Source organism: Muscardinus avellanarius, assembly GCF_963383645.1.
Source record: "Muscardinus avellanarius genome assembly, chromosome: 3".
NCBI lineage: Eukaryota > Metazoa > Chordata > Mammalia > Rodentia > Gliridae > Muscardinus > Muscardinus avellanarius.
In genome coordinates this window covers 33,503,801-33,530,135 of record NC_137788.1, presented here as the reverse complement: position 1 = coordinate 33,530,135, position 26,335 = coordinate 33,503,801, and the positions used below count along the sequence as shown (strand labels likewise).

Below are 26,335 nucleotides of genomic sequence, written 5' to 3'. Positions count from 1 at the left end.
TTCCCCCGCCGCGCGCCGCGGTCATGTGACCCAGCCAAGATGGCGGCGCCCGGCTGGCTGTGGCTCCTGGCTGTCGCTCTGCTGCCCGGGTCCTGCGCTGCCCGGGCGCTGGGACATCGCGACCCGCCGGCGCCGCTGCCTCTGGTGATCTGGCATGGGATGGGTGAGTGAGTGAGCGAGACGGTCAGTGGGTCTGGCGACTCTCTCTGCCAGCTCGGGTTCGGGTCTGCAGAATGAGGGTGTGAAGCGGACCGTGATGCCAGGGTACCCGCCTGGCCCGAGGTTCCAGGATTTGGGGAGCTGCTCTGCTTTGGGAGGGGGGAAGGCGCTGTCTTGCGGTGAGCGCTCCTACCCGTGCACTGCGTCGGCGTTTTACGCTGTCCTCTCTGAATCCTCCGCGCAGCGTCTGTGCCTGCGAGGCGCATCCATCCTTTTATTCATTCGCTCATTGAACGGAGATTGGTTAGGCACCTACATCTCGCTTATACATTTAACGCATAGTGAGAACCTACTAGGAGTAGAGGATGCGGCAGTGAACGAAATGGACTTTTGGAACTTAACTTTTCAACGGGAGAGACAGACTAGGAAAAAGGAAACAGAAATAAGAGATGTCAAATGGTGTTGAGTGTAATGGAGAAAAAAGAAAGTGAGGAGAGGGATAGAGATCGAGGGTGGGACTGATGCTTTTATAAGAGCAAGGTCAGAAAATGATACACGGAAAAAGTGACATCTAAGCAAAGATCAGAAGTAGATGAGAAGCCGGGCGTGGTGGCGGACGCTTGTAATACTAGTATTTGGGAGGCTGAGACAGGCAGATCGCGCAGGTTCAAAGCCAGCCTTAGCTAAGGCCGGGCGTGGTGGAGCACGCTTTGTTAATCCCCCGCGCTTGGGAGGCGGAGACAGGAGGATCGCGCAGGTTTGAAGCCAGCCGCGCTGGCTTAAGATACCCTGTTTCCAAATTTTAAAAAAGTATAAAAATAGGTCTGGGAGCGTAGCCCGGAGGTAGAAGGGCTTCCAGGAACCCCAGTAACACACACACAAAAAAAAAAAAAAAAAAAAAAAAGCCATCCTTAGCTATTTAGTGAGGCTCTCAGCAACTTATTCAGACCCTCTTTCCAAATAAAATATAAAATGGGGCTGGAAGTGTGGTTTGGGAATGTAGCCTGAGGTAGAAAGGCCCTGGGTTCCATGCCCAGTAAAACACACACACACACACACACACACACAGCAAATGCCATTTGGATATCTGATAGAAGGAACAGGAAGTGCAAGGGCCTGGAGGCAGAGGTATGCCCTGTACTTTCAAAGAACAGCATTTAGACATTTAGATGAGTGTGGCTGGAACTGAGTGAGCAAGGAAGGTTTAAATTAGAGGTGTGGGTACAGGTGTTGTTGGGCCTACTGAGACTAATGTAGGAGCCCAGTGGGATGGCACACACCTGTCATTTCAGCACTTGAGGGGCTGAGACAAGATCACAGGTTCAGGGACAGCCTCAGCAAATAGTGAGACCGTATCAATCTAGCAAGACCCTGTTTCTAAATTTAAAAAAATAAAAAATAAGCCAGGCGTAGTAGTGTACACTTGTAATCCCAGCATTTGGGAGGCTGAGACAGGAGGATCATGGTTCTCAAACAGCCGAAGGTACTTAGTGAGGCCCTTTGGAACTCAGTGAGACCCTGTTTCAAAATGAAGAATAAAAATTATGGCTGGGGGTGTAGCTTGGATGTAGAATGCCATTGGGTTCCATCCCCAGTACACACACACACACACACACACACACACACACACACACACACACACACGGCTGGAGGAGTAGCTTGAAGGTAGAATGTCCCTGGTTCCATCCCCAGTATGGGGGAAAAAATAGGACTGGGGGTGTAGCTCAAAGGTAGAATGCCCCTGGGCTCAATCCCCAGTACTGTAAAAATAATAAAATAGGGCTGGGGTGTAGCTCAGAGGTAAAATGTCCCTGGATTCAATCCCCAGTATCACAAAGGGGGAGGGGGAATGAGGGATATGGCTGGGAGGTAGAATGCCCCTGGGTTCAGCCTCCAGTACAGAAAAGAAAAGAAAAACTAATGTAGAAACTGACTAGAGTGAAATAGAAACATTTTGGGTACATGGGTGACATGGTCAACTTACATTTTAAAAGGATAACTCGAGTTCTATTCAGATATGTTGTAGGGGTCACAGATACTTGCAAGGAGACAAGTTAGAAAACTACTGAAATAACTTAAGAGATGATGAGTCGGTTGTGCTGGTGGTGGTGCATGCCTGTGATCCTGGTACTTGGGAGGCTGAGACAGGAGGATCACAGGTTTAAGGACAGCCTCAGCTAAGTAGCGAGACTCAGAACCTAGCCAGACCTTGTTTCATTTATTTATTTTTTGTGGTACTGGAGATTGAACCCAGGGGCCTTTTACCTTCCACTCCCAGACCTATTTTTATATTTTATTCTGAAACAGGGTATCACTAAGTTGCTGAGAGCCTCACTAAGTAGCTGAAGCTGGCTTCCGACCTGCTTGATCTTCCTATCTCAGCCTTCCAAGTACTGGGATTACAAGCATGCACCACCATGCCTGGCTCGAGACCTTATTTCAGAAGCAAAAAAAAAAAAAAAAAAAAAAAAAATAGGGCTGGTGGTATAGCTCAAAGGAAGAATAGCCAGCCAGGCATGGTGGTGCACACTTGTAATCTCAGCACTTGAGAGGCTGAGACAGGAGGATTGCAGTTTGTGGACAGCCTCAGTTCCTACTTAGGCCCTTTCCAACTCAGTGAGATGCTGTTTTAAAATAAGGAATAGAAAAAAGGGCTAAGGTTGTAGTTCAGAGGTTGACTGTCCCTGGGTTCCATCCCCAGTACCGAAAAAAAAAAAAAAAGATAGTTGTCCCCAATACCACAATAAGTAAATAAATGAATGAATAAATTAAATAAGTAAGGGATGCTGGGGGCATAGCTTTGAGGTAGAAAGCACTTGGGTTCAATTCTCAGTAACACACACATACCCACCCATGTGCACACATCGATAGCTTGGAGCTATATAGTAATTATAGAGGTATTGGGAAGAGGTCAAAGTTTGGGTCTGTTTTGAAGGTAGAACTTACAGGAGTTAGATGTGGCATGAGGGAGAAAGGCGTCAGAGATGATGCCACAGATTTTCGCCTGGACAAATGGAAGGGTGAAATTGTCATTTTTACCTGAGTGAGTGAGCAAACTGAGGGTGAAGGAACAATCATGAATTTGGTTTTGGACTTATTTAAAGGTGCAATCCTGGCTCAGCGTGGTGGAGCATGCTTGTAATCCCAGTACTTGGGAGGCCGAGACAGGAAAATCGCAGGTTCGTGACCAGCCTCAGCTACTTAGTGAGGCCTTCTGCAACTTAGTGAATCCCTGTCTCAAAATAAAGAATAAAAAACATGGCTGGAGGTGTAGAACGCCCCTGGGTTCAATCCTCAGCACCTTAAAAAAAAAAAAAAAGTACAATCCTTGCTGTACAGCCAAGAGATGTTACAGGGGCATTTGAGTGTTGACTTAAGACAGATACAGGCTGCAGACTTAAGTTGAGAGCAGTCAGCATCTAACAGCATTTAAAGCCTTGAGACTGAGCAAGACCAACCAGGAGGTGAATGCACACCGGCCGCTGCACCCGTAGACGCTTGAGCATTTGGAGGTGGAGATGTGGACGACCGGGCTTGTTAACTTGCGGGGTGGAGGGAAGTCAGCACAGTGCAGTGTCCCAGAAGCCAAGTGAGGAAAATGTTTCCAAGAAGGGAATGATGGGCTGTATCACATGATTAGTCAAGGGAGAACAGGGCTCAGAACTGATTGTTAGATTTAGCCCACTGAAGATGGTTGATTTGTTCATGATCTTTCTTCATTTCTAATGGTACTGGGGGTTGGACCCAGGGGCATTCTGCCTCCGAGCCACCCCCCCCCCAGTCCCTTTTGTTTTACCTTGAAACAGGGTCTCACTAGGTTTATGAGAGTCTACTTGCTGAGGCTGTCCTCAAACCTGTGATCCTCCTGTCTCGGCCTCCCTAGTACTGGGATTAAAAGCGTGCGCCACCACGCCTGGCTACTTTTCCTTCCTTAAACTGGTTTTTAAGCTTCCTTTCAGGTGGAAAATGGGATGACTAAATACAAAATGGGAAATGATTTCAGTTTCCTTCTCCATTCTGTAGCCAGTCAGCTTGCTTCTGGTTCTTAGTTCTGGCTCCTTGACAGCAAAAGAAAGAAGTCTGGGACTCAGATTAGCCAAGAAGACACTTTTCAGGTTTGCCCTACTTCAGGGTCAGCACTTGCACAAACTAGCAAATCGTGTGCTGTGGGCGCTTTATGCTTCCGGCTAGTCCTGCTCTGCAGCGTGCTCGTTGAGCCTCTTACCCCTTATGTCCCTGCGGTGAGGGAGGCAGCGGAATGCGCACCTCTGCTCCTTTATCTTCATTGTACATTGGTGTCTCCATCATATCAAGTTTTGAAACTTGTAACGGGAGCTAAACAAAAAGCGTTCTTTTTATTTATTTATTTTTTTGTACTAGGGATTGAACCAGGGACATTCTTCTTCTGAGTTGCACCCCCCAGCCCTGTTTAATTTTGAAACGGGGTTTCTCTGGGTTGATGAGAGTCTCACTACTTGTTGAGTCTGTCTTTGAATCTGTGATCCTCCTGTCTCAGCCTCCCAAATACTGGGAATACAGGCTTGCACCACCACTCCTGGCTACTGTGTGTGTGTGTGTGTGTGTGTGTGTTACTGGGGATTGGACTCAGGGGCATTCTACCTACCTCTGAGCTACACCTCCTGCCCTATTTTTTATTCTTTATTTTGAAATAGGGTCTCACTAACTTGTGGAGGCTATTACTAAGTAGCTGAGACTGGCCACGAATCTGTGGTCCTCCTGTCTCAGCCTCCTAAGTACTGAGATTACAAGTGTGTGACACCAAGTCCAGCTTCTGGCTACTCTTTCTATCTCTTCTATTGAGGTGAAATTCATACAACATGAAGTCAGCCATTTTACAGTGTGCAGTTCTGTGGCACTGAATGTACTCACAATGTTTTGCAATCTCTACATCTCCCTAGATTCAAAACTTTGACACCCTAGCTGTTAAATCATTTTATTTTCCCTTCTTCCACTCTCCCTGGTAACTTCCAGCCTGCCTTCTGCATATTCTGGACGTATTATGTAAAAAGAATCATACAGGCTGTGCGTGGTGATGCATGCCTCTAATCCTAGTACTTGGGAGGCTGAAGCAGGAGGGTCACAGGTAGAGGTTAGCCTCAGCAATCCCCAGTATCATTAACTAACTAACTAAATAAATAAATGGGATCATATAATATGTGACCTTTTGTAGGCTTATTTTACTTAACATAATGGTTTTGAAGTTCATTCAAGTTGGTGTTATTCATAGTACTTTATTCCTTTTGTGTGTGTGTGCTACTGGAGATGGAACCTGGGGGCCTTCTACCTCCAGGCTATACCTCCAGACCTAATTTATATTTGATTTGGAAACAGGGTCTCACCATGTTGATGAGAGCCTCACTAAACTGCTGAGGCTGGCTTCGAACCTACAATCCTCCTGTCTCAGCCTCCCAAGTACTGGGATTATAAGTATGCGCCACTACACCTGGCAATTTTATTACTTTTTATGGTTGAATAATACTCCATTGAGTGAATATACCACAGTTTATTCATTCATTGATGGATATTTGGCTTGTTTTCTCCTCTTAACTATTACTAATAGTACAACTGTGAACATTTGTATACAAATTTATATATCTGTGTTTTCATTTTTCTTGGGCATATACATGGGAGTGGAATTGCTGGGTTATCTGGCAATTGTATGTTTAATATTTTGAGGAGTTGCCAGCCTCTTTCACAGTGGCTCCATTATTACATTTCCACCAGCAGTGTATAAGTGGTCCTATCTCTCTCTGTTCTTGCCAACATTTATTTTCAGTTTGTTTAAAAAAGGTATTACTAAGAAAATTTAAGTGAATATGAAGTGATATTTCATTGTTGTTTTGATTAGCATTTCCTTAATGGCCAGCAATGCTTGTTACTGCCCATTTTAGTATCTTATTTGGAGAATGTCTGATTTTTTTTCTTCTTTCTGCTGTATTGGAGATTAAAACCGGGGGTGCTCTACCACTGAGCTACATACCCAGCTCTCTTTTATTTTATTTTAATTTATTTTTATTTTTTATCTTTTCGTGGCACTGGGGTTCTTTTCCCTTCTACCTCTGGGCTACACTCCCAGACCTATTTTATATTTTATTTGGAAACAGGGTCTCTTAAGCCAGCACGGCTGGCTTTGAACCTGCGCGATCCTCCTGTCTCCGCCTCCCAAGCGCAGGGATTACAAGCGTGCGCCACCACGCCCAGTGCTTTAATTTTGAGACAAAGTTTTGCCAAGTTGCTGAGGCTGGCCTTCAACTTATGATCATCTTGTCTCAGCCTCCTTGAGTCACTTGGATTATAGGTGTGCACCAACACACCTCGCTGTTCTGTGTGTTATGGTACTGGGAAACCAGGGACATTCTACCTGTGAGTTTAACCTCTGAGCTATACCCCCAGCCCTATTTTATTATCTTATTTTGAAACAGGGTCTCACTAAGTTGCAGAGGCTGACCTCGAATCTGTATTCCTTCTGAGTCCTGGGATTACAAATGGGATTACCATACCTGGCGCCTTTTTCTACTTTTAAAATTACATTATTTGCCTCGTTGAGTTGTAAGAATTCTTCATATATTCTGGACATTAAACTCAAATGTATGTTCTGCAAATATTTCTCTTCTATATGTTGCCTTTTATATTCTTGATAATGCCCTTGAGACATAGAAGTTTTAAAAAGTAAGTCCTAGCCGGGCGTGGTGGTGCAAGTTTGTAATCCCAGCTCTTGGAAGGCTGAGACAGGAGGATCGCACAGGTTCGAAGCCAGCCTCAGCTACTTAGTGAGGCTTTCAGCAACTTAGTGAGACCCTGTTTCCAAATAAAATAGAAAATAGGTCTGGGAGTGTAGCCCGAAGGTAAAAAGCCTCTGGGTTCCATTCCCAGCACCACACACACAAAAAAGTAAGTCCTTGTTTGATTCATGAATTTTTTTATTGCTTTTGTTCGCTAGGAGATAGCTGTTGTAATCCCATGAGCATGGGCGCTATTAAAAAAATGGTTGAGAAGAAAATACCTGGAATTAACGTCTTGTCTCTAGAAATTGGGAAGAACATGTTGGAGGTAAGGCCCTTTGCAGCTCTGTCCCCCTGAAGGTTCTGTGGCTGTTTTCATAGAATGTCATGTTGGAGTGCTTCCCCTTGCATTCTTAGCAGCAAATCATACACTCATACCTTCACTCTCAAGTGGCTCGTGTGAGGGTGTTGACCTAAGTGAGTCATACTATTGGCTGTTTTCAGTCCCATCCCTTTATCTTCACTTTTTAGGATGTGGAGAACAGCTTCTTCCTGAATGTCAACTGCCAAGTAAGGATGGTGTGTCAGATCCTTGCCGAGGATCCTAAATTGCAGAAGGGCTACAATGCTATGGGATTCTCCCAGGGAGGACAGTTTCTGTAAGTTCCTTTCTTTTATATATTGCTGTTTGCATGGAATTGAGGTTTTTATTTTTTATTTTTTTGGTGGTACTGGTGTTGGAACCCAGGGGCATTCTACCTCTGAGCTATACCCCCAGCCCTATTTTTTTTATTGTTTATTTTGAAACAGGGTCTCACTGAGTTGCAAAGGGCCTCATTAAGTAGCTGAGTGGAATTGAGGGTGGTTTAGTTTGTTTGTTTTCTTTTACTCAGATACATCACCTCCTCTAATTCTTTAGGGCTCCACTTCTGTTTTGGAAAGGAAATTATTCTAAAATGTCCCCATGTAAGAAACTTTATTGAACTTTCTTATTTATTTATTTATTTACTTATTTATTTATTTTTTGGTGGTACTGGGGGTGGAACCCAGAGGCTTTCTACCTCCGGGCTATACTCCCAGACCATTTTTATATTTTATTTGGAAACAGGGTCTCACTAAGTTGCTGAGAGCCTCACTAGGTAGCTGAGGCTGGCTTCAAACCCGTGCAATCCTCCTGTCTCAGCCTCCCAAGCGCGGGGATTACAAGCGTGCGCCACCATGCCCGGCTTGAACTTTCTTTATTTACCATGAAAAAAGAAGATCTATGTAGGCCGTAGTAGGGGACAGTCTTGGAACTCTGTGTCTTTGGTGAACTTCAGGGTATTAAGTAGCTTCATCATTAAAGCTGACTGTTTATGATATATTTTATATGATAAGCTGATAACCCTTGCCCCTTTTTTTACCCCTAGGAGGGCAGTGGCTCAGAGATGCCCATCACCTCCCATGTACAATCTGATCTCTGTTGGGGGACAACACCAAGGTAACTTTGACCTTTGCCACTTTCTTGCTCTGTTCTTACCCACAGGACCACTTGATTTTAAAATATCAAGTGGCTATTTTATTTTTTGTTTGAAACGGGGACTCTAGGTGGCTTAGAGTTTCATTAGATTGCTGAGACTAGTCTTGAACCTGAGATCCTCCTGCCCCAGCCTCCCAGGTACTGGGATTATAGGAATGTACCGGTACTGGGATTAGGAATGTACCGCCATGCTTGGCTGGGAAAATACTTTTTAAAGTAGAAGAATTAAGCTGGGCATGGTGGCGCACACTTGTAATCATAGTACTTGGGAGGCAGAGACAGGAGGATCATGTTTGCAGACAGCCTTAGCTACTTAGTGAGGCCGTCTGCAAATTAGTTGAGACCTTGTTTCAAAAATAAAGAATAAAAAATAGGGCTGGACGTTTGGCTCAAAAGTAAAATGTCCCCGGGTTCCATCTCCAGTACCAATAAATAAATAAATAAATGAATAAATAAATAAATAAATAAAAATAAAATAGGGCTGGAGTATAGCTCGGAGGTAGGATGCCCGTGGGTTCAGTCCCAGTAAAACACACACAAAAAACAATGTTTATGAGCATGCAAGTATAACTGGGAGAGGGGAAAGGAGCGGGGACACTTGAGATAGTGTGGCCATCTGCGACTTCCTACGCTGAGAAGCAGGTGGGCCACCCAGGTGCTATGGTGTAGAAGCAGCTGCCCTGCAGGGAGCAGCAGACGCAGAGGGCCTCAGGCGGCGGGTGTGGGGGCACCAGGAAGAAGCCGGTTAGACTGCAGCTCTCCACACTACACTCTGTGTTTTTTGAGGTTCTGGGAATTGAACCCAGGGACATTCTACCTCTCAGCTACACTCTCAGCCCTATTTTTTTATTCTCTATTTTTGAAATAAAGTCTCACTAAGTTGTAGATAGCCTGACTAAGTAGCTGAGGTTGGCTGTGAACCTGCAATCCTCCTGTCTCAGCCTCTGAAGTATCTGAATTACAAGTGTGCGCTACCACACCCAGCTCATGCTGCTATTTGTGTGTGTGTGTGTGTGTGTGTGTGTGTGTGTGTGTGTGTGTGGTGCTGAGGATGGAACCCAGGGACTTTCTACCTCTGGGCTTCACCCCCAGCCCTATTTATAATTTGGAAACAGGGTCTCACTAAGTTGCTGAGAGCCTCACTAAGTAGCTGAGGCTGGCTTCAAACCTGTGCAACCCTCCTGTCTCAGCCTCCCGAGTGCCGGGATTACAAGGTGTGCCACCACGCCCGGCTGCATGCTGCACTTTTTTGAGGCTTGTGTCTGTTTTGTTTCTCATGGTGCCGTGGACATTTCAGGCATCTGGTACATGCTTATTGAAGGACTGGTTGTTTTTCTTTGCCATTGTAGGTGTTTTTGGACTCCCCCGATGCCCCGGAGAGAGTTCTCACATCTGTGACTTGATCAGAAAAACACTGAACGCTGGGGCTTACTCCAAAGCTGTTCAAGAGCGGTACGTACCGCTAGCGTCAAAGGTACAGGCCTGTCACTATGTGAAGACAGCATGCTGACTTCACACTAACAGGGATTCCAGGAGTAGTTGCTAGTGATATTCAAATGAAAGTTTGGTTTTTTTGTTTTGTTTTTTGTTTTTTTTCCCCTTGCTGGTAATATAGCCCAGGGAACTGCTTGTTTGTTTATATTTTTGATATTAGGGATTGAGCTCTGGCATTCTTCCTCTGAGCCTTTCTCCATCCCATGTATGTATGTATTTATGTATGTATGTATGTATGTATGTATAAGTGCTGAGGATTAAACTAGGGCTATTCTACCTCTAAGCTCTACCCCAGCCCTATTTTTTATTTTTTAATTTTTGGTGGTACTGGGGTTCCTGGAAGCCCTTCTACTCCGGGCTACACTTCCAGACCTATTTTATATTTTTATTTGGAAACAGGGTCTCTTAAGCCAGCGAGACTGGCTTTGAACCTGTGTGATCCTCTTGTCTCTGCCTCCCAAGTGCAGGGATTATAAGCGTGCACCACCACACTCAGCTATTTTTTATTCTTTTTTTGAAACGGGTTCACTAAGTTGTGGAGGGCCTCACTAAGTAGCTGAGGTTGGCGTTGAACCTGTGATCTTCCTGTCTCAGCCTCCCAGGTATTGGGATTACAAATTTATGCCACCATGCCCAGCTTATTATTATTATTATTATTATTATTATTATTATTATTATTATTATTATTATTTGTGTGTGTGTGTGTGTGTGGTACTGGGATGTGGGATGGAACCTGTAGGCATTCTATTTCCCAGCGACACCCTCAGCCCTATTTTTTACTTTTTCTTTTTTTCTTTTTCTTTTTCCAGGTCTGGAAATGAATCCTAGAGGCATTTGACCTCTGAGCTATACCCCCTGCCTAATTTTTTATTCTTTATTTTGAAACAAGGTCTCACTGAGTTGCAGAGAGTCTCACTAAGTAGCTGAGGCTATCTGCGAACCACGATCCTCTGGTCTCAGCCTCCCAAATGCTGGTATTACAAGCATGCGTCACCACGCCCAGCTTCTTTCTCTCTTTTTTTATACAGGGTCTCACTGAGTTGTAAAGGGCCTCACTAAGTAGCTGAGGCTGGCTTCGAACCTGCGTGATGTTCCTGTCTCATCCTCCCAAATGCTGGGATTACAAGTGTGTACCACCATGCCCGGCTTATTTATTATTCTGAAACAGGATCTCCCTAGTTTGCTGAGAGCCTTGCTCAGTTGCTGAGGCACAACCTGGGTTTCAGACCTTGGGTCTTCTTATGTCAGCCTCTCAGGGTACTAGGACTATAGGCACGTGCTACTTTGCCCAGCTTGAACATATTAATCAGGTACTTTACCACTGAACTCAGAGGAATGAGATTTTTTTTTTATAGCTGTCTTTGTGCTATCTGCTCAATTTTATTGTAAAATAAAACCCAATCAAATAATAGTTAATTTTTAAATAAAATGGCATTTTTCTATGTAGAAAGAATATAATTATAACAATCTATATTTTAAAAAAAATTTAGAGAATAGTAAGCCTGGCCATGTGTGGTGGTGCACACCAGTAATCCCAGTGCTTGGGAGGGTGAGACTGGAGGATCACTGGTTGGATGCCAGCTTAGTTTAGTGAGGCTCTCTGCAACTTAGCCAGACACTGTTTCAAAACAAAAAAGATAGCTAGGCGTTGGTGGTGCACATTTATAATCCCAGTACTTGGGAGGCTGAGACAAGAGGATCGCAGGTTCCTGGCCAGCCTCAGTTTAGTGAGGCCCTCTGCAACTTAGTAAGACCCTATTTCAAAATAAAGAATAAAAAATAGGGCTTGGGGTGTTGCTCAAAGGTAGAATGCCCTGGGTTCAATTCTCTGTCTGTCTGTCTGTCTGTCTGTCTGTCTGTCTCTCTCTCTCTCTCTCTCTCTCTCTCTCTCACACACACACACACACACACACACACACACACACACACACACACGAAGATAAAAAGGGCTAGGGGTGTAGATAGATACTTTTGAGTTTAATCCCCAGTATCTGCACACACACAAAACACACACACTTTTCCTTCTTTATTTTTTTTCTTAGCTTATTTATTTTTTCTTTTTTGTCTTTTTGGAACTGGAGATTGAACTCCTAGTGCTGCACCTGCAAGGCAGGTGCTTTGACACTGAGCTACATTCCCGCCCCCCAAACACATTTTCTCATACACAGAATTGCTGAGCATGGTGCATGTGGGTAATCCCAGTACTTGGGAGGCTGAGACAGGAGGGTTGCAGATTCAAGTCCAGTGTGCAGTAACTTAGTGACACCTTGTTTCAGGATGGTAGTATGTAGGTGTAGGTCAGAGGTAGGATGACCCTGGATTGACTCCTCAGTACATAACAAACCAAAAAAACCCCACATAGAATCACTTTTGGAGAATAATCTTATTCTATAGCTCCAAACTTAATTATACATTCAAATCATTGGGCAATTCACTAAATGCAGACTCCAGGGCGCTCATCCCTAGAAATTCTGATTGCGGAGGTCTGGAGAATTCTGGTGGTAGCTGGGTTTTGGGATCAGCTGATGCAGTTAGTATGTTTCTCCTATGAGTGCACTGTTCTTGTCAAATAACTCTTCAGTGCAGCACATCCGGGGAGCCGTGTCCCAGGGTAGAGCGTGTGAGTGGCTCACAGAAACGCCTGCAGCTTCCTTTTCCTTCCTACCTGGCGGCTGCATGCCAGACACAAAGCTGTCTTGGGCCAATAGTTCCACCTCATGGTCAGTGCAGGAAACTGCAGCTCCACCTTTTTTTTTTCTTCTCCTTTTGGTCACTTAAACTGCCCTTAGCTTTTACCTGCTACCTGGTTTGACTAGTCAGAGTGTGGTTGTTTATGTTCTCATGGATACATATGGCCTCTTTATTCTTTTTTTTTTTTTTTTTTTTTTTTTTTTTTTTTGCGGTACTGGAGATGGAACCCAGGGGTATTTTACCTCCTAGATACACCCCCAGCCCTATTTTTTATTCTTTATTTTTATTTTTTTTTATTTATTTTTTTTTTTGCGGGTCTGGGGATGGAACCCAGGGGCATTCGACCTCCGAGCTCCACCCCCTGCCCTATATTTTATTCTTTATTTTGAAACCGGGTCTCACTGAGTTGCGGAGGGCCTCACTAAGTAGCTGAGGCTGTCCGCGAACCGCGATCCTCCGGGTCTCAGCCTCCCGAATGCTGGGATTACAAGCGTGCGCCACCATGCCCGGCTTTATTCTTTATTTATTTATTTATTTATTTTTGGTGGTACTGGGGTTCCTGGAAGCCCTTCTACCTCCGGGCTACACTCCCAGACCTCTTTTTACATTTTATATTTGGAAACAGGGTCTCCTAAGCCAGCGCGCGCGGCTGGCTTCGAACCTGCACGATCCTCCTGTCTCTGCCTCCCAAGCGCGGGGATTACAAGCGTGCGCCACCACGCCCGGCTTTATTCTTTATTTTTAAACAGGGTCTCACTGAGTTGTGAAGGGCCTCACTAAGTAGCTGAGGCTGTCCGTGAACCGCAGTCCTGTCTCAGCCTCCCAAATGCTGGGGTTACAAGTGTGCACCACCTATGCCTGGCTTCATCTTCACTCTTTCTTTTTGTGCATGTGGTACTGAGGATGGAACCCAGGGGCATTCCACCTCTGAGCTACACCCCCCACCCTATTTTTATTTTTTATTTGGAAACAGGGTCTCACTCAATTGCTGAGGCTGTACCCACGCTCCTCCCATCTCAGTCTCCCAGGTGCTGGGTCGCAGGTGTGCGCTCCTGCGCTCTCTTTTACTCTTCCTTCCTCTTAACTCTTGCCCCATGCTTCAGAAGAAACCACCTATTCTTTGTATTTTTTTTCTTTTTTTTATTTTTTTTTGCAGTACTGGGGGGTTGAATCTAGGTGCATTTTCCTTCTGAGCTACAACTCTAGCTCTATTTTTTTTATTTTTTAACTTTGAAACAGGGCCTCACTAAGTTGCAAAGGCTTCACAAGCCTGTGCCACCACGCCTGGCTCATTCTTTGTCTTCCTTTGTTTTGTGAACTAAAACATAACCCTCAGCAACCAAAATTATGTTAGTGATAATCAGCGGTGGGTGAGAAGTGACGCCGAGTAAAAGTGTTAGACCGATGCTCTGTCTTCCCTTCTCCCTAACCTTTAGTAAAGTAGTAGCAACAGAATAAAAGATGAACCCAGCGTGGTACCGTGGTGCACTCAGAATCCCAGTACTTGGGAGGCTGGGACAAAAAGATCACAGGTCGGTGCCCAGCCTCAGCTACTTAGTGAGACCTTCAGCAACTAGTGAGACCCTGTTTCAAAATAAAAAATAAAGGACTGGAGGTGTAGCTCAGAGGTAGAATGCCCCTGGGTTCAATCCCCCATACTACAAAAGAAAGAGAAAGAAGAAAGAAGAAAAGGAGGAAAAGAAAGAAAGAAAGAAAGAAAGAAAGAAAGAAAGAAAGAAAGGAAGGAAGGAAATTGAAAAAGAACTTTATTTGAATTTTAACATTTATTTGTCAGATTCCATCAAAAATCTTAAGGAGGCTGGAGGTACAGTTCAGTGGTGGAGCACTTGCTTGGCATGCCCTGGGTTCCATTCCAAGAACCACAAGTTTAAAGAAAACAAAATGACCTTAGGATTTCAGTTGGAATTCCTCAGAGCATGGATGTCATTTCTGCACAACCTCCTCTGAGCTTTTGCTCTTCAACTGGCCCCTGAGCAGCCAGGTCAACCGTCTCCACCCATAGGTGGGCTCCGCCTGCGGGAGAGGAGGAGCAGTAGCATGACGGCGGATGACACTGCTCTTGTCTTGAGTGTGTCTCAGTGGACACAGCACTGGAGCTTTACGTAGCTTGTTTAATTTTTCTAGCCTCAGGGAAGTAAAATACCTGTAATTCCACTGCGGGGCTGAGGGATGCGCGCTCCTGCCATCTCCGTCTCACATATGACAGGGACAGTGCAGCCTGGAGGTGAAGCGCAGGGCTGCGGAGACTGCTGGCTCCCAGTTCCGGCTCTGTGTTTATGAGCAGTAAGAGCCTGGGTCTATAATTGCTCTGAGTGTTGTTGCCCCTCATTTGTAAGCCTGATAGAATCTGCCTAGTGGAATTCTTAGGAGAATTAAATAGGTTCGTGCTGGTAAAGTGCCTGGAGTAGGCGTGGTTTATGGGAAGTGCTGTGTAAGCGTTCTGTTGTCTCAGAGGTGGTTCTGTTGCCTCAGAGGTGGAATCTTCTCCCCCGCAGTGGCCTTCCAGGCAGTCCCGCCTGGGCAGCGGTCCTTTCCCCACATCAGCTGGTACCTTGGCGAGTGTGGACTCAGTGGCCCTTGCTCTTAACTCTCACTGCAACTACACAGCTTATTACTGAGCCCCCCTGAATGTCTCTTCAGTGGCACAAACCTGTGCTGCTTCTCTCTCTGCCTGCCCAGCACCTCCAGTTCCAGCTCATCCTCAGGCCCTCCCCTTGCTGTGTTACAAAGCAAAATGTCCTTCATTTCTTCCTGTTGCTCCTTCTTAGCTTTCTGTTTTCATTTCATGCCAAAAGGTGACCTTTTTGTTTCATCTGCAGCGATTAGGCCTCCCTACTGTAATTCTGGGTCATCAGGAGCCTGGCTTGACAAGGTCCAAAGTCGTCTTTTTTGGTGCTGAGAATTGGACTCAGGGGCATCCTATCTCTGAGCTGCACCCCCCAGCCTTTTTTATTTGAAAAAGGTTCTAGTTAAATTGCTGGGGTTGACCTTGAACCTGCAAACCTCCCCATCTCAACTTCCCAAGTACTGAGATTACAGGTGTGAGTGATCACACCCACCTCCCAAAGACCTTTGTATTCATTGGCTTACATTGTTGGAGTAAGCTTCATTAGCCATATCTGTGAAAGGTGTAGGTGCTCAGAGTACCTGGCTTCACATCTGGCACGGCCTACCCACTCTCAGAGCTGCCTCTCTCCTTGATTTTCTAACTTTGCTGGCCTCCTTCCTTCCACCCCTAAACCCTACCCTTCCTCCAGTGCCAGCTTCGTTCAGAGCTTGTCTAACGTCCCCACGTCAGTCTGTTTCATCTAATAAGGCCTTCCTCCTGAGCATCTGCTGGATGCCAAGGAGCGTACAGTCCTGCAGCAGAGAGGCAGGAACCCCCAGCCGCCTGTGGCCGCGATACGAAAGCAGCGTGACAGTACTAACCCAAATTACTAATAGCAGTACTTTATAAGTGGCCAGAGTTCCTTGAGTTGTTGTATTTTTGTGGTACTGGGGATGGAACCCAGGGGCATTCTACCTCCAAGCTACACCCCCAGCCCTATTGTTTTTTCTTTTTCTTTTTGAAACAGGGTCTCACAAAGTTGCGGAGGGCCTCACTAAGCAGCTGAAGCTGGCTGGGATTACGAGCGTGCGCCACCACGCCCGGCTTCATTGAGTTTTTAAAGTGAAGCTAAGCATGTAAAAGATTTGAGATACATTTGTAGAGAGATTATAGAATCCCATTCGGAGTCTCCCTGGGACAGGTGAGACCTCTGTCTCAGTCTGAGCAAGGTGCAGTGGGTGATGGGTAGAGAGGAGGAGGCAGAGGTGATGGTGTTTGAGCTGCAGCAAAGGAGCGGGACGGAGGTGGAGTTGGGGGAAGGGACAGCATGTGCCACCGAACCCGGAAGGCTCACGTGGTAAAGCTCAATGTCACAGAGGAACCCAATACCGAGGAATCCTTTTCCTAAATCTTTTGGACTTGCTGCGCTGTGCTGAACAGCCCTTCCTTGTCTCGGCAAGCTGTCTTGTTGATGAACTGTCTCACAGGTCTTGTCTCCCCTCTTAGAGGGTGAGTCCTGGGACCTGGGGGCTTTGGCCTTTTGTCCTTCTGCACTCTCCGTGGCCTCTACATGGGGCCTGTCCCAGGCATGCTGACTGACGGGCAGCTTGCCATCTTCATTCCTGTTTCTCCCTGCAGCCTGGTGCAAGCAGAGTATTGGCATGACCCCATAAAGGAGGACATGTACCGCAACCACAGCATCTTCTTGGCAGATATAAATCAGGAGAGGGTAAGCGTCCAGCTGGGCCCCACAGTTACATGCGTTTTCCTCTGCAGCGTGTCAGAGACAATGAGCACTGTTTACTCACACCAGCCTGGGCAGAACCCGGGAACCAGAAGTTCTTTTCTGAGGGGAGGCAGTGCCTAGGAGATTGCGTTCCTTGGGGAGGCTGGAACTCACTTTCCCTTCCCTAGGGTGGAAGCAGAGGAGGTGGGTAGATCACTGGCTGGGCTAACCCTGCTGCCTCCATGAGGGACAACTTCCTGGAGGCAGAAGTAATTAATTTTTGGAGGTGGTACTGGGGATTGAACTCAGGGGCATTCTACCTCCAAGCCACAATCCCAGCCTTTTTTTGTGTGTGTGGGTCTGGAGATGGAACCCAGGGGCATTCGACCTCCAAGCTACACCCCTTGCCCTATTTTTTATTTTTATTTTGAAACAGGGTCTCACTAAGTTGCGGAGGGCCTCACTAAGTAGCTGAGGCTGTCCAAGAACTGCGATCCTCCAGTCTCAGCCTCCTAAATGCTGGGATTACAAGCGTGCGCCATCACACCCAGTTTCAATCTCAGCCTTTTGAATTTTTTTCTTATTTTGAATCAAGGTCTCACTAAGTTGCTGAGGCTGGTCTTGAACCTGCCGTCCTCCTTTCTCAGCCTCCCAAGTACTGGGGTTACAGGTGTGCACCATGATGCCTGGTCCTGGTGGCAGATTTTCTCAGAGATTTACCTAGAAAAATACTGCAGAAGCACTGAGTGTGTCCCAACACATGAGCATGGTTTGGGAGGTTGATATATACTGGATGATTCTGTTATATTAGAACTTGCTGGAGGGTTTTTGTTTTTTTAACCTTTGTTTTTTGGTTTTACTTAATAATAATCAGACACAATAAAATTAACATAAAACACAAGAAGTTGTTCTGATGAGATACAGAATCTTTGCTATCCAGGAAGATTACACAGAAGGTAAAGAATGTTCTCTCATACTGCATGCGAAGACATTGGTCATTAAACCAAGGCTGTTGGCCCTTGAAAACTGAGAGGACTTTTCCAAAATATTAACATATGTCATGCTTTCTTCAGATTCAGGTCTGTTTATTTATTTATTTATGGTGCTGGGGATTGAACCCAGGAGCTTTCTGTCTCTGAGCTATACCCCAGCTCTATTTTATTTTTATTTATTTATTTTTTGCAGTACCAGGGATTAAAACCAGGGGCATTCTACCTCTGAGCTTCACCCCCAGCTGTTTTTCATTCTTTATTTTGAAATAGGGTCTCACTAAGTTGCAGTGGGCCTCACTAAGTAGTTGAAGCGGGCTACGAACCAGTGATCCTCCTGTCTCAGCCTCCCAGGTACTGGGATTACAAGTGTGTTTAGCCGGGCGTGGTGGCGCACGCTTGTAATCCCAGCATTTGGGAGGCTGAGACCAGAGGATCGTGGTTCGCGGACAGCCTCAGCTACTTAGTGAGGCCCTCTGCAACTCAGTGAGACCTGGTTTCAAAATAAAGAATAAAAAATAGGGCAGGGGTGTAGCTCAGAGGTCGAATACTCCTGGGTTCCATCCCCGTACCCGCAAAAAAAAAAAAAAAAAAAAAACAAGTGTGTGCCACCATGCCCAGCCCCAGCTGTATTTTTAATTAATTAAATAAATGTTTTTCAGGTACATACACAGGCATTTAAATTTTTTTTTTTTTTTTTTGTGGTAGTAGGGGTGGAACCCAGAGGCTTTCTACTTCCGGGCTATACTCTCAGACCCATTTTATATTTTAAGTTGCTGAGAGCCTCACTAAGTAGCTAAGGCTGGCTTCGAACCCGTGCGATCCTCCTGTCTCAGCCTCCCAAGCGCGGGGATTACAAACGTGCGCCACCACGCCCGGCTCATACACAGGCATTTAAAATCAGATATTGATTGGCAAGTGACCTAAAGCAGTCAATCAGATTTTCTCTAAAGCCAGTGGGGTCCCTGTACTCTGTACTTTCAAGTTCTTTGAATCATTCCTGTAGTCCAACAGAATACCCAAGACTGGGTAATTTTATTTTATATGCTACAACTATCTTTATTTTATTTTATATACTTTTCTTGGTGCATTATAGTCTCACATCACAATGTAAACCACAGTGATAGTGACATACATGCACACAGCACTTGGTGGGCTTTCCCCAGCCCCTCCCATCCCCCCCCAATTGGCATTGAGATTGACGTTGGTATTCTCACATTTGTACATAATGTCAACGGAAGTAATTCCTTTATTTTTTGTTTAATTAATTTTTTGTTTTTTGCGGGTCTGGGGATGGAGCCCAGGGTTGTTCAACCTCTGAGCGACACCCCCTGCCCTATTTTTGATTCTTTATTTGAAACCGGGTCTCACTGGGTTGCAGAGGGCCTCACTAAGTAGCTGAGGCTGTCCGCAAACCGCGACCCTTCAGTCTCAGCCTCCCAAATGCTGGGATTACAAGCGTGTGCCACCACGCCTGGCTAATTTATTTATTTATTTATTTTTGCAGTACTGGGGATAGAACCCAGAGGCATTCTACCCACAAGCTATATCCCTAGTCCTATTTTTTATTCTTTATTTTGAAAAAGGGTCTCACTGGTTGCAGAGGGCCTCACTAGCTGAGGCTGGCTGCGAACTGCGATCCTCCTGTCTCAGCCTCCCAAATGCTGGGACTGGAAGTGTGCACCACCACGCTCGGCTAGTAATTCCTTTATTGATCCTCCCTCTTCTCCCTCCCCTTCCCTGAGACCTTCCTGGCTCCAGTGAAGTTTCTCTCCCATCATCTGGAGTCCTCTGGTATCCCAATTACTTCCTAGCTTCCACATATTAGAGAAAACATATGACCTTTGCTCTCTGCGACTGGCTAATCTCAATATAATGTTCTCCAGGTCCCTCCATTTTTCTGCAAATGACATTATTTTGTTCTTTTTTATTGCTGAGTTGAATTCCATTGTGTGAATGCAATCCATTCATCTGTTGATGGACACCTAGGTTGGTTTTATAATTTGGCCTGGAGGTAGAAGGACTTCCAGGAACCCCAGTACCACCATAAATAAATAAATAAATAAATAAATAAATAAATAAATAAATAAATAAATAAATAAATAAATAAAATAAAAACAAAAAACAGAATTTGAAGGGGAAAACAAACAAACACCAGAAAACAACATAGGATAGTATAACAACCCAGCGTAACAACCCAGAATTTTCTGTTTATTTTGCCTTGCTGTGTCTGGCTTTGCCTTGCTGTCTCTGGCTAGAAGCCTTATGTTACTGATGCCTGTAGAATGTGGACAGATTCATGGTAACATGGCTGGTGCCCATGTCAGTCAGTTGGGATGGTAAGTATAGGGTGTACTAGTTGGGTGTGGTAGGACTCACCTCTCATCTAGCACTGTGGTGGCTGAGACAGGAGGATCACAAGTTTGAGACCAGCCTCAGCTACTTAGTGAGGCCCTGTTTCAAAATAAAAAATAAAGCTGGGCATGGTGTCACAGGCTTGTGATTCCAGTACTTGGGAGGCTGAGACAGGAGGATTGTAGGTTCATGAGCAGCCTCAGCTACTTAGGCCCTCTGCAGCTTAGTGAGAACTTGTTTCAAAATAAGCCGGACGTGGTGGCGCATGCTTGTAATCCCCGCGCTTGGGAGGCGGAGACAGGAGGATTGTGCAGGTTCGAAGCCAGCCGCGCTGGCTTAAGAGACCCTGTTTCCAAATAAAAAGTATAAAAATAGGTCTGGGAGTATAACTCGGAGGTAGAAGGGTTTCCAGGAACCCCAGTACCACCCTCCCCCCCAAAAAAATGAAAAATAGGGTTGGGGGTATAGCTCAGAGGTAGAATGCCCCTGGGTTCAGTCCCCAGTATAAAAGAGAGATAGGGAGAAGAGGAGAGAAGAGAGAAATGGAAAGAAAAAGGAAAAGGTTACACAGAGTACGTTCTGGTCAGGAGCTGGAAAAGCATCCATGCTCATGGGAAGAAACTTGGTTGCCCAGGGTCAGGGAGACCAGAGCACTGAGAGCTTTCATCCCCTGCTGGAACCTAATGGGAATGGCCTTTCTTCTAGAGCATCAACGAGTCCTACAAGAAAAATCTGATGGCCTTGAAGAAGTTCGTGATGGTGAAATTCCTCAACGACTCCATCGTGGACCCTGTGGACTCCGAGGTAAGGCGCTGCTCCAGCCCCAGCCTGGGGAGCTTCAGGAGCTGGCGGCACTGAGGCCCTCCGCCACCTGGCCAAACCCCGTCCTCTCCTCCTGCCCTCGAGCGCAGGTTCTGAGACCATAAATGGGACATGGAATTGGTGGTAATCCCCCAGTTCTACCCCAAAATGTAAGAGTATGTGATGCCCTTGGGGAAAGTGTCTAAAATTTTAATCAAATTTTTAAAGATATGTGACCCCAAAAAAGTTGATAATCATTATGCTAAAGGCCGTAAGTTCCGAAGCTTGGCATTCCAGGATCCCAGGTCTGTCTTACGGCTTTGATCTTTTTTTATTTTTGGTACTAGGAGTTGAACCCAGGGGCATTCTTCCTCTGAGCTGCACCCTCAGCCCTGTTTTTTTATTTGGAAATAGGGTCTCATAAGTTGCTGAGCTGGCTTCAGACCTTCAATCCTCCCGTCTCGGCCTCTAGGCACTGGGATCGCGGGTGTGCCCACCATGGCCCGCTGCGATCTATCTCACCAGCTTCATCTCCCTTCACTACCACTGTTTTGCAGTACTGGGGATTGAACCCAGGCATTCTACCTTCCAAAATATACTTCCAGTCCTATTTTTTATTCTTTATTTTGAAACAGGGCCTCCCTATGTTGCAAAGGGCCTCACTAAGTAGCTGAGGCTGGCCGCAAACCTGCAGTCCTCCTGTCTCAGCCTCCCAAGTACTGGGATCACAAGTGTGCGCCACCACACCTGGCTTCACTACCACTTTTGATCGAGCCATTTTATTTATTTAGTTAGTTAGTTAGTTACTGGGGACTGAACCCAGGGTCATTCTACCCCTGAGCTATGCCCTCAGTCTTACTTTATTTAACTATTTTGAAGCAGGGTCTCAGTTGCTGGGGCTGACCTTAAACCTGGAATCCTCCCGTCTTGGCCTCTCAAGTGCTGGAATCACAGGCATACACCACTTTTGATCCAAGCCATATATATATTTTTTTTTTTTTTTTGGTGGTACTGGGGGTGGAACCCAGAGGCTTTCTACCTCCGGGCTATACTCCCAGACCCATTTTATATTTTATTTGGAAACAGGGTCTCACTAAATTGCTGAGAGCCTCACTAAGTAGCTCAGGCTGGCTTCGAACCTGCGCGATCCTCCTGTCTCAGCCTCCCAAGCGCGGGGATTACAAGCGTGTGCCACCACGCCCGGCTCAAGCCATATTTTAATACTTGAAATGCCCCAAACTCGACATGTGCTTTCTTTCTTACAAGCCTTTTTTAATGCCTTTTCATCACTAGAATGCCTTCCCCTGGCTTCTACCTGACAGACTCCTCTTCATCTGTAAAGGCTGAACACAAATGATTCTTCCTCTAGGAAGCTATTCCTATTCCAAATAATGTTTAAGATGTTGGGAGAGCCAGGCGAGGTGGCGCACACCTGTAATCCCAGTACTTGGGAAGGTTCGAGGCCAGCCTCAGCAATTTAGTGAGACCCTATTTCCAAATAAAAAATAAGAAGTAAGATTCAGGGTATTAGCTCTGAATCAGAGGTAGAATGCCCCTGGATTCAGCCTCAGGTACAAAAAAACAATAACAACAACAACAACAAAAAAGATTGGGAGGGAAAAAAAGAACATTTTATATGAAAATCACAACACATTTTCATGTCCATATATAGAGTTTCATCAGAACGCAATTGTGCTCATTTTCTGTGTAGTGAGTGTCTGGCCGAAGCCAGGTGACGAGGCACACGCCTGTAATCCCAGCACTGGAGAGGCCGAGACAGAAGGATCACGGATTTGAGGCCAGAGTAATAATTTAGCAAGACCCTGCTTCAAAATAAAAACATCTGGGGATATAGCTCAGAGATATACCTCTCCTCCCCCTCGTTCAATCACCAGTAAAACACACACACACACACACACACACACACACACAGCAGTGAGTAGTTCTAACCATGTGGCTCTTAAATCCTAAAACATATTATATCTGGTCTTTGTAGAAAAATTTGCTGACCCTGTGCTAACCAATGATTTGTATCTGTTCCTCACTAGACAGAGCTTCCTGGAAAAAAAAGGCTCATATATTCACCCTTGAATGGCTAGAGTTTAGCACACGGATTTTTTTTGTGTGTGTGTGTGTGGTACTGGGGGTGGAACCCAGGGGCCCTCTACCTCCAGGCTATACTCCCAGACCTATTTTTATATTTTATTTGGAAACAGGGTCTAAGTTGCTGAGAGCCTCACTAAATAGCTGAGGCTGGCTTCGAACCTGTGCGATCCTCCTGTCTTCAGCCTCCCATGCGCTGGGATTACAAGCGTGCACCACCACGCCTGGCCAGTACAGTGATTTTTATGGTTAGTACACAATAAAGGAAGGAAGCAGAAATCCCAGGGAAATCTTTGGAAAGATTTAACTCATCCCTCAAGATAGATTTTATTTTATTTTTTTGTACTGGGGATTGAACCCAGGGGCATTTTATGTATGAGCTACACACCCAGCCCTTTTTTCATTTTGAAACAGGGTCTCATTAAGTTTCTGAGAGCCTCACTAAGTTGCCAAGACTGGCTTCAAACCTGTGATCCTCCTGTCTCGGCCTCCCAAGAACTGGTTATAGGTGTGCGCCATCACACTTGGCAGGACTGACCTTTAAAATGAAGTGACTCAAGACATACTCTTACCCACTTTTCCTTCTTGCTTGCAATGTATAGCTTTATGACAGTTTGTTAGTAGTCTTACTCTACATAATCAGAAAAACTTCTTTAGTAAGAAGCTATAGAAATGATCCCTGAAAGTGTAGGCTGTGTTGGTAGTCTTAGATACTAGACAGTGTTAATGAGTCTGGCGGTGTGCACTGGGTGTCTGATTTGACCTTGTTTTTCCTTGTGCAGTGGTTTGGATTTTACAGAAGTGGCCAAGCCAAAGAGACCATTCCCCTGCAGGAGACTACTCTGTACACAGAGGTAAGGAAGAGGAAGGTGTCTTAGAGGTTGGTGTCTCTTTCAGCTTCTGGGTTCTCTGGTGCTAGAGCCCTTTCTTGCCTTGCCCACCTGAGTACGGGGTACTAATGAGCCATCTGCCTCCTGTCTGGTGTGGGCAAAGCTTGGTAGGCTTGGTTGTTGAATTAGATTGTCAGGTGCTAGTTTATAGAAAGCCATTAAATCCTAAGGTAAGATCTGTGTCTCATGATTTTCTTTTTTCCTTTTTTCCAATACTGAGGATGGAACCCAGAGGCATTCTACCTCTGAGCTACATCCCTAGCCCTATGTTTTTATTCTTTACTTTGAAACAGGGCCTTAGTAGTAGCTGAGGCTGGCCGTGAACCGTGATCCTCCTATCTCAGCCTCCCAAATACTGGGATTACAAGTGAGCACCACCATGCCCAGCTTCTCTTGTGGTTTTCAAGCAAAAAACAGAAGCATTGTTAAGGCTTCCTTTTCAGAGGTACGGTTTGCTAAAAATCCAAGAAGCCTCCATGCAAATAAATACATAGAAGATTATTACTTTACAGCAGTCTTAGATCGAGAACATCTGTTTTTAAATTAGGCATTGGTGGGCTGGGCATGGGTCACTGGTAGCGCATGTTAGCTTAGCATTTGCAAGGCCCTAGGTTTGATCTCCAGCACCAGAAAGACATCAATAAATTTGGCACTGACCACGGGAGCTCCTCCTGTATTGAAGGGTCTAGAGTGTGATTATTTAGCAGTTCACCACATCATGGCCTGCCCCACACTGAGGGATATGTTCCTATTGGAGGGAGACTGACAAATGCACAAGTGCTGCGTCAGAACCAGCCACCGTCTACAGGCTATGACCTGAGGCCGCTCCTCTAGGCTTTTCTCTTGCACATGGCGCCCTAGCTCTGGCGAGGTAAGAAGCAAGTGAGGCCCTGACAGTAAAACCCAGGCTGATGGGAGGCACAGCAGAAGCACCGCTTCGGCCCTGCCGCAGATGTTTCTTCCTAACCAGAGGTGGCTATGAGGGATGACATTTGCAACTGTAGGTTATCAAAGTGTCCCAGGCTTATTATCTAAAGATTTGCTATTCAACCTGAGAACTTTTTTTGTGGTGCTGAAGAATTGAACCCAGGGCCTCGAGAACCTAAAGCCTCTCCTATGCTTCTGAGCTACACCCCTAGCCCAGTTTTATTTTTATTTTAAATCAGGGCCAGTCTCCCTAGGTTGATGAGAGTTTCTCTACTTTCTGAGGCTACTCTTGAACCTGTAGTCCTGTCTCAGCTGCCCAAGTACTAGGATTACAGGCAAGCACCCCCACGCCTGGCTACCTGAGAACTGTGCCTGGTAATTTTCTCCTATAACTGGCCCAGTCTCACTTCATCTAACATTTCAAGGCGGTCTTGTCCACCTGTAGGTGGGCAACCCATGAACAGAAATTTTCTGAAAAGCTGAATATAGTGGGTAAGGGTGTAGCTCAGAAGCATAGGACACGCCTTGGGTTCTCTAGCACCACAGGGGCGAGGGACGAGATGTAACATTTGTAATGCTTAGGAACTGGAAGGTTCTTGTGTGTGTGTGTGTGTGTGTGTGTGTGTGCGTGCGCGCGCTACGTGCTACTGGGGATTGAATCCAGGGGCAGTCTACCTCTGAACTATACCCCCAGCCCTATTTTATTTTTTATTTGGAAATAGGGTCTCGCTAAGTTGCCGAGGCTGACTTCAAACCTATGATCCTCCCGTCTCAGCCTCCCAAGTACTTGGGTCACAAGGGCCCACCAACGCGGATCAGAGGTTATTATTTTTGTGGTACTGGGGATGGATCCCAGGGGCAGTCTACCTCCAAGCTACACCTACAACCCTACTTTTTATTCTTTATTTACTTTTTTCCGTACTAGGAATTGAATACAGGGACATTCTACCTCCTAACTACATTCCTACCCCTATTTTTTATCCTTTATTTTGAAACACAGTCTCATTAAGTTATGGAGGGCCTCACTGTCTCAGACTCCTCTCAGCCTCCCAAGTGCTGGGATTACAAGTGTGCACCACCGTGCCCAACAGAGGTTATCTTTTCTGGTTATTTTTCAACAGTAGACTTATCTTGATGCTAAGGAGGAAGTTGCATTTTGAGACTGTATCTTAAGTTTCTGTTACTGTTTCGTTCTAAAACTTTTTTTTATTAAACATCTAGATTAATTGGGCCTTTCTCTTTGTAGGACCGCTTGGGACTAAAGGAAATGGACAAAGCTGGACAGCTGGTGTTCCTGGCTGCAGAAGGGGACCATCTTCAACTATCTCAAGAATGGTTTTATGCCCACATCATACCCTTCCTTGAATGA

At 45.6% G+C, this 26,335-nt stretch overlaps 1 protein-coding gene across 1 annotated transcript; it reads left to right on the top strand.

Moving 5' to 3' along the window:
• Positions 1-39: 39 nt before the first annotated feature.
• Positions 40-26,335, top strand: PPT1 (palmitoyl-protein thioesterase 1; the record flags this gene model as incomplete). The annotated part of the gene is made up of 9 exons (XM_080692825.1): positions 40-163; positions 7,121-7,230; positions 7,434-7,561; positions 8,312-8,382; positions 9,771-9,873; positions 16,814-16,904; positions 20,951-21,049; positions 23,932-24,003; positions 26,213-26,335. 9 exons carry the CDS (start codon positions 40-42, stop codon positions 26,333-26,335), a joined length of 921 nt encoding a protein of 306 aa, XP_080548951.1.